Source organism: Impatiens glandulifera, chromosome 1 (genome assembly GCF_907164915.1).
Source record: "Impatiens glandulifera chromosome 1, dImpGla2.1, whole genome shotgun sequence".
Taxonomy (NCBI): domain Eukaryota; kingdom Viridiplantae; phylum Streptophyta; class Magnoliopsida; order Ericales; family Balsaminaceae; genus Impatiens; species Impatiens glandulifera.
In genome coordinates, this window is record NC_061862.1 from 79,061,072 (window position 1) to 79,077,202 (window position 16,131).

The 16,131-nt window shown below is 26.7% G+C and overlaps 1 protein-coding gene across 1 annotated transcript; it reads left to right on the forward strand.

The window, feature by feature from the left end:
- The first annotated feature begins 9,346 nt into the window (after positions 1-9,346).
- On the forward strand, positions 9,347-15,482 carry LOC124919038 (phosphatidylserine decarboxylase proenzyme 2-like). Its single transcript, XM_047459155.1, has 21 exons — positions 9,347-9,787; positions 9,865-9,944; positions 10,207-10,231; positions 10,325-10,384; positions 10,541-10,609; positions 11,364-11,453; positions 11,554-11,604; positions 11,885-11,968; positions 12,099-12,190; positions 12,281-12,436; positions 12,542-12,626; positions 13,179-13,290; positions 13,374-13,474; positions 13,586-13,633; positions 13,743-13,889; positions 14,020-14,115; positions 14,196-14,270; positions 14,348-14,440; positions 14,665-14,751; positions 15,093-15,143; positions 15,219-15,482. Exons 1-21 carry the CDS (start codon positions 9,527-9,529, stop codon positions 15,321-15,323), a joined length of 1,968 nt encoding a protein of 655 aa, XP_047315111.1. The 5' UTR covers positions 9,347-9,526; the 3' UTR covers positions 15,324-15,482.
- Positions 15,483-16,131: the final 649 nt, after the last annotated feature.

Consider the following 16,131-nt stretch of genomic DNA (forward strand, 5'->3'; position numbering starts at 1 on the left):
CATTTTAATTGCTGTTATTTGTAGTTTTTAATGATTTTGACAATGGGTTTGGCCTTTGCAGAATTAAAGATATGTATTATCATGTTAATGAGAGATCTAATCAGAAGACTCCTTTGCTGATAATATCTAAGAATTATCACGGAGGTATTATGCTTTTTGGTCATGTTTTATTTATTTTTGATGGATTTTTTTTTATAGATCATGTTATTATGATTTATTAGAAATGAACTTGTGAAATATGTGAATATTGATTCTGTATATGATTTTTAAACCGGGATCAATGGTTTGATCTACTTTATATTTGATAGGTATATTCAAGTATTTGATACTTCACTCATCAATGGCTGCCAGAGTTTTCTCTTCTCTACTTTTCAAGTAAAACCTCCCTTTTTCTAACCGACTTCTTCTAATTTCCATTTAGTTTATGAAATTACTGAGATTATTTTTATTATTATTTATTTATTTTAATATCAATAATGACTCTCTAAAGGTAGTCATTACTAATATAAATATTAATAATAACAATATTACATTTGGAGAGTCGTTACTGATGATATCAGTAACTACATTATATTTAGAGAGTCGTTACTGATATTAATATCGGTAACAACTACATATACTATTTTATATCAGTAACAACAGTTTTAGTAACGAATGGTAACGGCTTATAGGGTCGTTACTGAAATTAATTAGTAACGGCCTTTTCCACTTTCAGTAAGGGCTTCGACCCTTATTAATGCTCATTTTTTTACTAGTGGAATACCCTCTTAGAGCATCCTCCTATTATTTGTACAAGTTTTTTACTATTGTGGTCATATATGTAAATGGTCAATTATCATTTGACAAAACTTTTCGACCACTTACCAATTATCGACTAATTACAATTTCAACTGCCGCTCAAAATTACTGAGATTTTTTCGACTTAATTTAAGCCAACACTTATCATTTAGAACTCTTATGAGTTTGTTCATTGGGTGACACTTAACAAAGTGCATCACTGTTGAATCTTGTCTATTTTGAATTTTAGTTTGATAAATTGTTCATACAATTTAATATCTAGATAATCCATTGTTTGTATTAATTCTGTAAGTTTTATTTATATTATCTATTAATTAATTTCATATATGTAACTCTTAACTGATGAAATGTGAATTAATTCATTATAACAAAAATAAATATTATGGTTCAAGTATAGTCTTAAAATGATTTAATACAATTTCTTTTACTTTAAACACATGTTTTATTTTTCCTTTCTATTAAGTACTATTGTACAATTTGACATTTATATCTTAAATTAAATTAATGAGAATGTGAATGAGATGTTATCCCACTTTTATTGAATAATAGTCGATGCGATATTTGTCTGCCTAATAAAGTTACGACAACTTTTGTTTATTCAATCTCTTCATAAAGTGTCATAATTATAAAGGGACTTAATTATACAAAAGGTGACTTAAGATATCTTATGAGCACTTTTATACTTTTGTATCCATTGTCAACTTCAACTTATTAAAGGATAAATTATTAAATTTTGCAAAAACAGAGTATTTGAATATGTTTCCCAATAACTTTATATGATTTTTTTTATTTGTGTAGGTTATTAGATTTTTAGTTTTTGTAGGCAGATGAAACTTAATACTATCAAATTTATATGAACAATGAATGACATGAATGAATCCTCAGTCCAAATTTGGGAGAATTTGTTGTTGCCTTCCCCTATTAGACTTTACTACTATATGCAGCGATGTCAAGGATATGTACGACCATCACTCTGGTGCTTTTGCTCCTCGCCATAACAGATTCGGAACGAGGCTTTCATATTTTTTCTCTCATCAAATTATTGTTCTTGACGAGAGAAAATAATATTAATGTGGGTCATTGTTCTTGATGGCCGACCTAAGGGTGTCTTCGATGAAACAAGGATGTCATGCATTGGAAAGATAAAAATAATATTATTAATGTAGGTCATTGTTATCTTTTTCGATAAGTTTGTTCTTACTGTACTATGTTGGGAGAAGTGGTAGAAGCCTAGGATTCCCACAAAGATATCTTACTTTGGATAGAGTGTGCGATCCACGACTGAATTCTATGTGACATCTCTTTCTTTGAATGAAGTGCGATTCACATTTGAATTTTATGTGTAAGTGTCTTATCTCGATCTGGTTTTTGAGCATAATTGATATCAATTGGGTTAATGGATTAAAATGACTTTAACTTTAGAGTTTAAGACATTGAGACCATATATCTCTTATTTTCTGGTGGATCAATTGGTGTCTGAACAGTAGATTTTGTAGTCAAAGAAACCTAACTAATTTGTGCCCGAAGCTTGACAAGTTCAAATAGAGGGTTAGCTAACAAATGATTATATACCATCTACAATGATTCATATTTGGATTGGTACTTTGATAATTTTGATAATATAAATAGGATTAGAAATACGTTGGATTTGGGGTCATATTTTATTAGAGTTTATATATTGTAATGGGTTTTTAAATCTTTATTGAGTTTAAAAGAATTAGTTTGGTCTTTTTAACTTTTGATGTACTCATATAAATAGAGACATTGTAACATAGGGTTAATTGGACGATTATTTCATAGAAAATCAATAAAATTGACGACTCCCCGAGGATGTATGCATTCTTGGCCGAACCTCGTTATATTTTATGTTCTTTATTATATTTTACCACTTTATTTTTATATATTCTTTTATCATGTATTTAAATTAAATTTTTTTTCAACAAATATGAGTATCCTATGTCAGAATCACTTATTTATAACACTCCACCTAAATAAATAGATTTGTTCCAACTTTTTATCCAAAAAAACTAATAAATCTTAAGTGGGATAGGATTCTCTGCTACAATATTCTCTTTCTCTCTCACATAGAGAGGACAAAACAATCAGTTTAAAAAATAAATTAATAATTAATTTTACTGTTTCCTCCACTGTGGAAGGAAATAGGGTTCGGGAACAAATAATCCCAAGGAGGTCGGGGATATTCATATTTTGATGGCGTTAAGCTATAACTCTAATCTAAGTATTGTACGATTATTTTGAAAACCCTAATTATGTTTGAGTTCAGCGTCTCACTAGTTTATGTTTGAAAACCTTTTAAATTGTCAAATGATAAAACAAATGGGACTCAACTTCAGTTTCAGATATGCATGTCTAATTAATTTTATTAGACAAATGGGACCGTTGACTCCTTCCCCTTCTTCTTCTTCCTTTCAGTTCTCAACCTCTCTGTTGTTACTTATTTTATTAGACAAATGGGACCAACTTCACTCCTTCCACCTTCTTCTTCTTCCTTTAAGTTCTCATCATCTATTATGTTACCTATTTTATTTCTAATTTAACCTAACTCAATAGTGTTCCTCCCATATACAAACATATATACAAAAACAGATCAAATGTAGTAACAATGTGTTTACACAATTATATAAGACGACATTTCATTAATGAGGGTGGAGATAATTTATGTCAACGATGAGATGCTAACAACCATTTTGTTGAAAACGAAAACGACGACAATAAAATTTGTGTGATAGAAACCAGATTAATTAAATGTGTGTATTCCAAGACCTTTTTAGTTTCGAAGTTACGAACGACTCAGAGAACGAATTCATTAATTAACAATATTCTAAGAATATAGAGAAATTATATTGGAAAATAGGTTATATTTATTATATAGACATTACATTAAACTTATAAGGAAACTAATCTAATAATATAAAATAATAATGATATTATCACAATATGATATCTTACAGATATATTATTTTATATTATAATAATATTATCATAATTTATAACATTCTGATAATATTTACATATATATTATCTTATATTCTAACCTTCTTCTTCAAACTTAAGATGAAAAATGCTTGAATAACTTGAGGTTGAAGACGATCAAGATGTGAAATGTCGATGATGTATTCTTCAATTTTCAAAAACTCTCGAGATCCATCCAGTTACGGGATGTCATTGTGTTGACTGATAAACCAACAAATACGTCAAATCTCATAAGCATTAAATGCTGAGGTGAAACAATAACTAAATATCTCCGAAGTTACTCGTGAGTCTCAAAATTCATCCAATGACGGAATATCCGTGTGTTGCATAAAATAAAATCAACGAAAAGGTCAAATCCCATTGACATAAAATTGCTTTGCTAAAGTAACAAAATTTTAGTTCTAATAGCATATAAGAATATAGAGAGAAATTGTATTGGATTGATATGTTTCGATTACAAAAGTAATATATATTGTATAGACATTACATTAAACTTATAAAAAAACTAATTTAATAATATAAAATAATAATAATATTATTAAACTATATCATATTTTTACATATATATTATTTTATATTATAATAATATTATCATAATTTATAATATTTTAATAATATCTTTTATATATTTATATATATATATATTATCTTATATTCTAACAAATATTTATTGTAATGAATTAAATCATTATCTCAATATTAAAAATATAAAAAGTTACGTTGAAACTTGAAAATAATAGGCGTGTATCTTATTAAAATAAAAAATAGGCATATTTATATTAAAAAAATATTATATAATTTATATATATATATATATATATATATATATATATATATATATATATATATATATATATATATATATATATATATATATATATATATATATATATATATATATATATATATATATATATATATATATATATATATACTATACTATACTATACTATACTATACTTATAAATTAAAAATAAAATTTTATAAATTAAAAATCAGCTTTGATTACACTTTTTATACCAAAAGTAACCAAAACACATTTATAAATTATTTATCAATTTCTCATTTAGTTCTAATTTTAGACCATAACAGTTTCTACACGGTCCCATTAATTTAGAGTTCGTTTTGTTTGTTTTTTGAGTTTTTTTTTCTTATAAATTTTTATTTGATAAAAAAGGTAAGTTATTTGAGTTTGATAAAGAGAGGAGTTTATAAAAAAAACTAATAAAAAGACAACTAAATCACTCATATCAAACCAGCTCATAATTTTTGTATCCAGTAATGGCTTCATTTATTTAGTTAATTTTATTGTTAACACGCTTCACTAAGTTTGATTGAGCTTATTTATTTTTATATTTATGTTTTTTTACTAATATTTAATGATTAATATATTATATATACGATGTTATATATTTTTATATTAACTTAATTTTAAATATTAACTTTTCTTTTATTGAAATGTAATTTAATATTATTGGAATAATGCTAAACACTCTCATTAAAAAAGGTATTTTATAAATTTATTTTTACAATTTTGTTATAAATTAAATATAATATTATAATAAAAGTACTGCCTAGATAGATATATAAGTAAAATCGAAAAATCGAATCGATAAACCAACCAAAATAATTATAAACCGATCGAACCGAGTTATCGTCGGTTCATAATTTTCTGTACTGACCGTGTCCGGTTCAGTTGATAATTTATATAAACCGAATGACAATATATGTATACTATTTTTTTATATTTATAAATGTATTTCCTTTTTAGCTCATATATTTATTATTTTGTATATTTAATATTTTTTTTTCTTAAATTTATTTTTATTTAATTAATATTTTAATATATTTTTTTTTTAAATTAAATAATTATTTTATTATCTAATTTATTAGAATTTTATTATAAAACTCAATTAATTTATTATATTATATATATATTTTATTTTTTATAAAATTCAATTAATTTTTTAATTCTATAGTTTATTATATTAGATATATTTGTTATTTTTTAAACGATTAAATTAATAAACCGATCAAACCGATTTTATAACCGACCAAACTGAACCAACCTTTAATCATCAACCGACGTACGAAGATTTTGAAATATCGACACCAATAATTGGAGTGGATTTTTCGGTAAAAAACCGATCGAACCAAACCATTTACACCCCTAAATTATTACCAATAAAATACCAAATATGAACCTTGAATACGTAGCAATAAGATTAAAATGAGTCAAAATATTTGTATTGTAATTATTAATTATAAAAAATATCTCTCATTTAACTAGACTAATGTTTAAAAGAATATTGATTTGTTTGATTTTTCTAAGAACTCTTTCAGTTTTAAATTGAAATGGTGAGTTTTGAAATCACTATAAATTGAATAGAGAAATTTATTTATGACAATTTTAAAATAAAAAAAAATATATTTTTATTGTAACTTTAAGGTAAGAGATGTCTTAAAATATTTTTATTATAATTTTAATTCACAAATCCTCTCAAAATTTTAATTGTAACTTTTAATATTGTACACATCCTCTTAAAATATTGTTATTGTACCAGATCATCTTCAAATATTTTTTTTTATATAATTAATGTAGAAGATCATCTTCATTTTTTATTATTATGATTTTTAATGTACAGTATCTTCTAAAAATATTTTAATTTTTAATGTCTGTGATCAACAAGTCACACCTACTTGCTTTATTTAAGGAATAACTTTATCTAAAACAATCCTATTCAAACAATTTGATTTGGTCATATAAAACAGTTGTCCCATTTAAAACACCTCTAAAATGTTTTAATCTGAATGAGACTTTTATATAGACAAATTTTAAACTTAACTTCATGTAAAGTTAGTCTCTAAGCTTATATATTATTTAAATATAAAAACAAAAAAGTGATTATAAGTAAATGGCTTTAATACAATGGATATCTTCCGCATTGTATAAATAAAATTAAACATAATAACATGTGAGCATTTAAATTGATCTAAACCGTTTATCGATTCAATCCGAATCTAAAAAAACAATCTTTTAATAATTTTTTTGTTCGGTACAAAATTGTTTTATGTATCAACTCTTTTTATTATGCATAATTGTTTTGATTTTGACAAAATAAAAAAGTTCATGAAGTATTAATTTATATGATTATTATTGAAGAGATTTTTTATCCAATATACTATTTTGATTTTTCATGTTTAATTAGTTATCTATTATAGTTGTAATTTTGTAATTAATTTTTTTAAATTAATTTAAGATTTATCGACTAATAACATGTGAGCATTTAAATTGATCTAAACCGTTTATCGATTCAATCCGAATCTAAAAAAACAATCTTTTAATAATTTTTTTGTTCGATACAAAATTGTTTTATGTATCAACTCTTTTTATTATACATAATTGTTTTGATTTTGACAAAATCAAAAAGTTCCTGTAGTATTAATTTATATGATTATTATTGAAGAGATTTTTTATCCAATATACTATTTTGATTTTTCATGTTTAATTAGTTATCTATTATAGTTGTAATTTTGTAATTAATTTTTTAAAATTAATTTAAGATTTGTCGACTATTAATTATTAGTCCAATTGTTAAATTAAGGTTCCTTATTCAGAAAAAAAAATTTAAGATTTCTTTTTTCAAATCTTATAATTTAGGACTCCTTGATGTTAAAATTATTCAAATGATACAAACTGAGATTTTCTCTTTTAACGGTTTAAACCATTTTAACTTATTATGTAAATTATATTTATAAATAAATAAATGATCCATATTAAAAATATTTATTGAATTTCATAGAATAGAGAGTTTTGACCACCAAATTAAAAAAAATAGTCAAAACCCTAAATTCGTAAATTCGTTGAAATTTAATAATTAAATTTGTGACATTGATATTTTATTTATTCATAAATTTTACATAAATAATAAACTAACGTTGTTTGAAACAGTTATGAGAAAATCTTATTTTGTATAAATTAAACATTTTTTTTAAAATTATAAGGTTTGAAAAAGTGTCCGAAATCCAATCAATAACTTCATTTTGTATAAATTAATCAATTTTTTTTTTAAAAATTATAAGGTTCGAAAAAGTATCCGAAATCCAATCAATAACCTCATTTTGTATAAATTAATCATTTTTTTTTTAAATTATAAGATTTAAAAAAAGTGTCCGAAATCCCAATCCATCCCAAATAAGGATCCCTAATTTGAGAAATCTATAATTAATTATTAAATGTATAAAGTGAATTACATTTTGCAATTGAAAAAAAACAAATTGCTTTCCCTGTCTGAAATTTCCAACCTCCAACCGGTCTAACTCCTCGCTCACCTACAAAATTATCTATTTATCCTTATCACTTTTATATATTTACATTTATTATTTTATTTATTTACTTATTTAAATTAACTTTATTATTATATTTTTTTATTCATTAAATTAATTATTTATTTTCTAATATATTTATTTAATATTATTTATATCGATCCGAATATTTTTTTTTATTTCTGTTAAGAATTCTTTTTTATTTAAAAAATATAAATTCATTTGTTTTACGTAAAATCTTATTATGCAATGTTTATATATGATTAAGTAAAACATATTTATTATCTCTGATAAATAATTTTATTTATAAATAAAAAAATTAAAATTATTTTTTTTATAAGTATTTAAAATATATATATATATATATATAATTAATATAATAAAATATTTAATATTTATTTTATTAAATATGACACACTTCAATATTTTATATATTTCAAATAATTATAATATAAAAATAATAATATTTTATATTTTTAATTAAATAAATAAAGTAAAAAAATATATTAAAACTTAATTAATTAATTATATTTAATGATAAGAAAATTTTAATAATTAAATAAAATAAAATAAATATAATAAATAAAATAAGAAAAATAAATATATAAAGGTAATAGAGATAAATAACTAATTTTGAGAGTGAGGCAGAAATAGAAAAGTCATCTTAAAAAAATAATAAATTTTTTTTTTCTCTCTCTTTTCATCTTTTATCAAAAATAATAAATTTTCTTTTTTTTCATCTTTTATCATTTTTAATATTTTTAATGTGAGTGATTAAATAATACACTATTTTCTCACTCAAATCTCATCCATCCTTAAATAATTATCAAACCATTTATTAATATTCATAATATATATATATATATAATTTTTCCAATATAAAATATAATATAAAGTTTGATAATAACTTAGTAGTTAAATAATGAGGATTTTGCTAATAAAATCTCATGACTAATAAATAAAAAATATATTGTTGGTGACCAAATAAGATAAATAAAATCAAATAACTCTTCAAAACTTTAACGGACGCTGTCGGCTGTCGGCTGCCGGTCGCCGGCGGATAGAGGAACTGGTAAGGATTTCAACACGGCCTTCACTTTTGGACCACAGCCTTCTCCTTCAACGTAAACTACGAGACTAATATATTATTCATATATATATATATATTTGAAGTCAAATAATTATAATAATAATAATAAGATACAACCCACAAAAGTGACTTTCCGAATATACAAAACCCCCCAACAGAGCAAAGCTAGGGCCAAGTATTCTTTTTCAGATATTCATGTTTTATCTTAAAGGGTCTGCAAAAAGTTAGAAAAATCTAAAGTCACACACCTTTAAGGTTTTTATTTCTTGTTCATATTCTTAAAAACCTCATCTTTCTGCAAAATCTACGTACAAAGATATGGGTCAAACAGTTTCTAAATCCATTGAAACATCGTCTTCATCGTCATCCGATGATTCGCATCCTGTCCGCACCGACGGAAAAATCAGCCGCCGTAAAAGTATTTCCAAAGTCATGGGGAAACTGACTCTCCATCGTTCTGATCTACGCGGTTCTATACGCAGACGTTTACGCCGGAAAACTAACAATTCAGATCGGGATCTTTGTAGGTTACTTGAAGCTGAAGACTTCGCCGGAATAGTCAATGTTAGACTTATTGATGTAAGGAATCTAAGGATCTCCTCCCTATATGTTTGTTTATGTATCAGATGTCATTTTTCTTGTTATTGATTTTGAAGGCGGAAATGCATTTCGAAGATAAGTGGATGGCTTGCTTATCATTTGGAGAACAAACCTATAAGACGGAAGTATCTGATAAGTTAAGATCGTCACCTTTTGAATTTGAACTCTCATTGTTTTTGTTTAGTTTTACAAGCAAGCACGTAGTATGATGAGATTGATGGGTTAGTATATGTTTTGAACTACATATATGTCTTTTCTCAGTTTCTTAGTCATGGAATTGTTCTTAACAGTTGATAAGAAGGATCATTGTGAAAGATTTCATATTGGGTTGTCTCTTGTTGATCAGATTTACATGATTTGTTTGTTCTTAATAATTTTTGTTTTGTTTTGTTTTGCAGCACAAAGAAGCCTATCTGGAATTCGGTTAGCAGTTCTTTAAGATTTTATCTTGAGAAAGCATGGAAACTATATATGTATTTTTTTAATAATCATCGGATTGATGATGCTATTTTGTAGGAGAAGAAACTTCTTATAGAAAGCAAAGGACCTCATCTTGCGAGAATTTCTGTATACGAGGTATCTGTTAGTTAGAAGTGGTTTATAACTTGATGGTGATTTTATTTTACTTTCTGCTTGTGTAGTTTTGAGTTTGCATCAAGTCACATAATCCTTGTATTCTTCTGAACATGTTCAATTTAATTGTTAAATTCATGGACTTTTCATTTGATGCAGACCAACAGATTATCGAAGAACAACCTCATTGGCTATTGCGAAATCGATCTTTTTGATGTACTCATTAAGGTGAACTAACTGCATGACTTTTCAGTTTGTTCTTTGCTTTGATTGTTGGCTGATTTTTCTACTATTCTTTTTTGGGTTTTGATTTGGCTTGAAATCTTGCATTCATCCATATCAAACCCAAAAGCAGCCTTAAAAAAATGAAAATTGATAATCACACAGTTCTTCTAATTATTATGTACCACTAAAACCGATAATCACATGCTTATCGTAAAATTAATTATCATGTATGTCTTTTCTAGTCAGAGGGGTTAAGAGGGTTTGTGCTAGTAACTATGACATCAAACTAATCGTTGTATTGTCAAATTTGATATCCTCGCGTAGATCCAGATTGTCTCACATTTGGAAACTGAGTTTATGATAAATTCAGGAATTTATTAACGGTTTCTCATTGGGAACTGGATTCATATAAGATAAAGAAACATAGGTGCTTCCAAACCCATTAGGATAGCTCAAGTGGCAAGAGTCTGTGCCTAAGAGACCAAAGTCACGGGTTTGATTCCCATTTAGAACGCGTGGGGATCATGCTAGTTTCCTAAATAAAACAAAAGTGTTTCCAGATAGGCATGTTCAAAATAAGTTTACCATGGTTGTAATTGTCCTGACATCAACTTTTCGACGTAGTCTTGTTTTCTTACAAAATTTGGAGTTTGATCAAGTTATTGAAGCTTTAATCCTTTGCTTTTCATCCTTTAAGTCACACTTCTAGTATTTCTTTTAACTTTTATTTTGTGTTCCACATGGACTGATGTTACAGGACTGTGAATCCGAGTCTACTGTTCATAAATTGTTAGATCCATCAACCTCAGAGGAAGTTGGCAGACTTTCTATTTCATTTACTTTTGAGGTGTGTAACAAAAAATGTCTTTAGTCAGTTGAAGATTTGACTAGCATTTCATACTTATACTTGTATGTATGCACACTAAGCTGTTTTAAGTCAATTATAGGACCCAACTGAGACAAAACAGAGCTTCACAAGGCGCATCTTGTCCTTAGCGGTACGTTTGCTTTTGTTTATGTTTTCCTTTTATAATAATGTTTTTGTTTTGTTTACCTGTTCTTTTTCACATTAATTTTAAAGGACTATGTTAGATTTGGCCATTTTTAAGTCATCGCAATTTTCTTTTTCAAAAATAAAAAAGTTCATTGATTTTCTGTCTCATGCTTTTGCTATCTAAATCTCATCATTATAACTTGTTCCGTTTATTTATAAGATTATGAACTAATTTATCTACTGGTTGGGCACACCATTTAACTGAACCAACATGAATGCTGCAGGATTCAAATGCGGATGGAACACTTTCATTATCAGAGTTTTCTCAATTAATTGATGCTTTTGGCAATCAAGTAGCAGCTAAGAAGGTAAGGGAAATCTTTAATGTTACTACATTTGTTTTTATTTCAGAGATCAAGCTCAGGTGTAGAATATGAAACCTAATAGGACTTGCATTGCTTAGGATTTGTCAACTAAACCTTTTATTTTATTTGTTAGAAAGAGGAGCTTTTCAAAGCAGCTGATAAGAATGGAGATAATTCTGTTAGCATTGATGAGTTGGCTGTTCTTCTTGCTGATCAGCAAGATAAGTAAGGCTGTTTCTTTCTTCTGATGTTGTTTTGTTTGATTTGTTTCAGTTAGCATTTTGTAATTATTTTCTATCATCTTGTTTACTGCAGAGAACCACTAATCAATTGTTGTCCTGTGTGTGGTGAGAATCTTGAAGTGTCTGATGAGCTCAATAGTATGATACACTTGACCTTGTGTTTCGATGAAGGAACAGGAAAACAGATTATGACGGGTGGATTCTTGACTGAAAAACAAGCTTCATATGGGTAAGACTATTTTTACCCACATCTGCATTTATGATTTTTTTTCCCGTTTGTTATATATTGTGTCGTTTTGGTGTGTTTCAAGATTCAAGATGGCTTCAATTGTAGGTGGATGTTTAAACTAAGTGAATGGACACATTTTTCCTCATATGACATTGGTCTGAGATCTGGATCAAGTGCCTCTCATATTGTGGTAACTCTCGTCATTTTGTCCTTTCTCTTGTATATAAACTGTTTTCCATCTTTATTTTCATTAATTGGAGTTGTTTTGTGAATTTGTTGGTTGAAGTGTTTTACGAGTATAATGAAGTGTACACTTGTGATTTTGGGTGGTTCTAAACTTAGGAACTCATGAACTTGTCGGTCGTCAATAGACTAAATTTCATATAGCTCAAAAGTAAGGTCTTGTTTGATGTCCACAATCCCATCATCATTCATCAGTAATTTCTTCAATCACATCATTTAACTCATCCACTAAATTACCTTGCTTTATTCTTTATAACATTTTAAAATATTAAATACTAAGGGTATTTTGGTTATTTAACCCAAATAATCCACTTTTTATCTATCAAGACTTTTTGGAAAAAAACACAAGCCCTAACTGTCTCAGATGAGTTAGTAGTCTTCATTTCTTGTGTTAGACTGGTAATTCTAATAAATCATTTGTGTAATTTAATGCTTAAATATATTTTTTTATCAGTTTAATTTCGGTCTAGATAAACACTAGTATTTTTTTTTGCTTCAGGTTTTCGATCGCAGAACAAAGAGGCTAGTGGAGGAAGTGATTGATGGAAAGATTGTTCTATCAATGAGAGCTATTTATCAATCTAAAATGGGTCTTGGCCTCATAAATACGGGTATTGTTTAATTTGTCGATATAATACCAAATTGTGACTAAACAAGTGATCGCTATATCTAAACAGCTATGATGCTCTTGCAGGTGTCAAAGAGATCCTACAAAAACTTTCAGAAAAACAAGGCAGGAGAATGGAATCGCGAGAGTCTGTCAAAGATATACCAAAGTTTGTCGAATCGTATCAGGCATGATACCCGTGTTGAAAATTTTAACATATATATATATTATCTTTTTATTTTGGGGCGGTTGAGGATCCAGTCCAGTCTTTCATCTTATTTATCTTCTTGTTATTATAGGGTCAAATTAATTTGGCAGAAATCAAATATCCTTTGGATCATTTTAAGGTGGAGAAAACTTCTGTCGTTCATTTAAAATTTGGTTAACTTGGTAAATCTAGTATCAACGATCATTTGTAAGAAAGTTGACTTATGTTTGATGCATTTTCTTCCACAGACATTCAATGAATTCTTTATAAGAGAGTTGAAACCTGGCACAAGACCAATTGCTTGCATGGACCGCGATGATGTTGCTGTATGTGCTGCTGATAGCCGTTTGATGGCATTTAGAAATGTTGAAGATAGTCAAAGATTTTGGATAAAGGTAAAAAAAAATTGAAATGTTTAAATCTGTTCTAATAGACATTCTCTGTACCATCAAGTTGAGTTGGTTAGTGTTACTTTCAGTTACCACTTTTTAGCTAAAAATGTGGACTTGATTATTTTCGTAATAGGGTCGAAAATTTTCGTTGAAAGGACTTTTGGGAGATGAAATTTCCTCAAATGCTTTCCGCGATGGAACATTAGTAATCTTCAGATTGGCACCACAGGTTATTTTCATTTTCAATAATGAGAAAACTTAAGGTCTTCGATTTTTTAAATATTTTTTATGTTCTCTTTCTTTTTGCAGGATTATCATCGTTTCCATTTACCAGTCTCGGGAATAGTTCAGAAATTCGTTAACATACCTGGATGCCTATATACTGTAAGAGCCGGATTTCAAATGTTGCGACTGTTATCAGTTTTTGCTCTCCTTATCTTATATATTTTGTGTTGTTCAAGGTTAACCCTATTGCTGTTAATAGCAAATATTGTAATGTGTTCACCGAGAACAAGCGTGCGGTATCTCTCATTTCTACAACAGAGTTTGGAAAGGTAATAGCGCTTTAATTATTAATTTTTTTTAAATGGTCCATGTATAATGAAAAATGATGAAAGAAAATAAATAAAAAAAGTCACATGAAAATAAGAAAAAGAAAAACACAATCCACAATAGCTTTAGCCTTTAGTTTATACATTATCTCTATTTGTAAATACATTTATTGAGTAAGATTTCATCATCTTTATGTATCTTTTTACTGTTTTGTTTTCTTTTGCAGGTAGCATTTGTAGCAATTGGAGCAACAATGGTTGGTAGTATTGATTTCACTAAAAAGGAAGGGGATCATGTCAAGAAAGGGGATGAGGTTAGTATTGAATGAAAAAGCCCTAATATCTTTATATATAATAACACTTAACTATAGATCACCGGGTCCTCACACCATAACGTACGACCCGTTATGTGAGTGTAAACCAGTCGGGTTGTTGGTTTGCGAGTTGACCCGTCCTCAAAACTTGGAGCGGTTCATTAAAAATGACATAACTAATATATATATATATATATATATACACATCTTGTCCTTGTACTAGCCTATACCTTAGAAGTGCAAACTCAAACTAACTAAGCTATATAACTTTTATGATAATAGTTAATTCTTCTATTCAATATTTCTCAATTCTAATGAAGTTCTACACTCATTTTTTACAGTTTGGTTATTTTTCCTTCGGTGGAAGCACTGTAATTTGTGTATTCGAAAAGGTTAGTATAGTTTATATATCGGTTCAATCATGTGTTAGGCCATTATTGAACATAGAGATCGAACAAATATTGCAGGATTCAATTGAAATTGACGAAGATCTTTTGGGGAATAGCGAGAGATCACTGGAGACACTAGTGTCTGTTGGAATGCAATTGGGTGTAAAAAGAAGAATTAACTGATTTTGTAAATTCTTTGAATATCATCATTTTAGGCTTGTAAAAATTGTATTTTGGATATACTGCTTCATCTGTAAACACAATTTTTTTTGTAAGGTTTCTCATTTGGATAGATTAAGAAATTCATTGTTGATTAATAATAAACCAATGTGTTTTATGTTCCTTTATTTTCAACAAATAAGAAGAGTCTAGCTCAAGTGTATCATTATCTATATTTTGTGTCATTTGATGGTCCTTAACACTAATAAAAATATAATATTATTACTATATTTGTTTATATTTTATAAGAATTAGGTTTAATTTTTTAATAATAATATGAAAGGATATTTTATAAGAATTACTTTTCTTTTAAAATATAGTATAAGATGCTCAGAAAGGATTTTTTGAAATCATACTGAAAAATATGGGTAGAATCAAGATAATTAAAATATTATGACTGGAAAAACTTACAAATTATTGAAATTCTTAAATTATTTTGTCAATATGATTTGATTTTACATAAATAAACTGAATTTATTTTCATATTAATTTTATTTATTTATTTAAAATTTGAACCAGTATAATTATAATTTATTTTAGTGTCATTTTTTTATTATTATTTTAAAATTATTTTATATTTATTTATATATATAAATAATAAGGAAAAGTGACAAAGGAACGAAATTAGGGGAGGCAAAGGTAAGAAAAAAGAGAAATTGTCTAAGATAATTTTTATTTTATTTTTTAGCCTAATAAATTTTTGCTATATTATTTCCTTTTCTAAATTCTCAAACCTTATCATTTCTTAAATAATAATATAAAACAAATATAT

Excerpts from the sequence above, each read along its gene's own strand:
- LOC124919038 (XM_047459155.1), top strand. The coding sequence starts at position 9,527 with ATGGGTCAAACAGTTTCTAAATCCATTGAAACATCGTCTTCATCGTCA. Across the intron at positions 9,788-9,864 it reads TCAATGTTAGACTTATTGAT|GCGGAAATGCATTTCGAAGA; the intron begins GTAAGGAATCTA and ends TTGATTTTGAAG. Across the intron at positions 14,441-14,664 it reads CTACAACAGAGTTTGGAAAG|GTAGCATTTGTAGCAATTGG; the intron begins GTAATAGCGCTT and ends TTTCTTTTGCAG.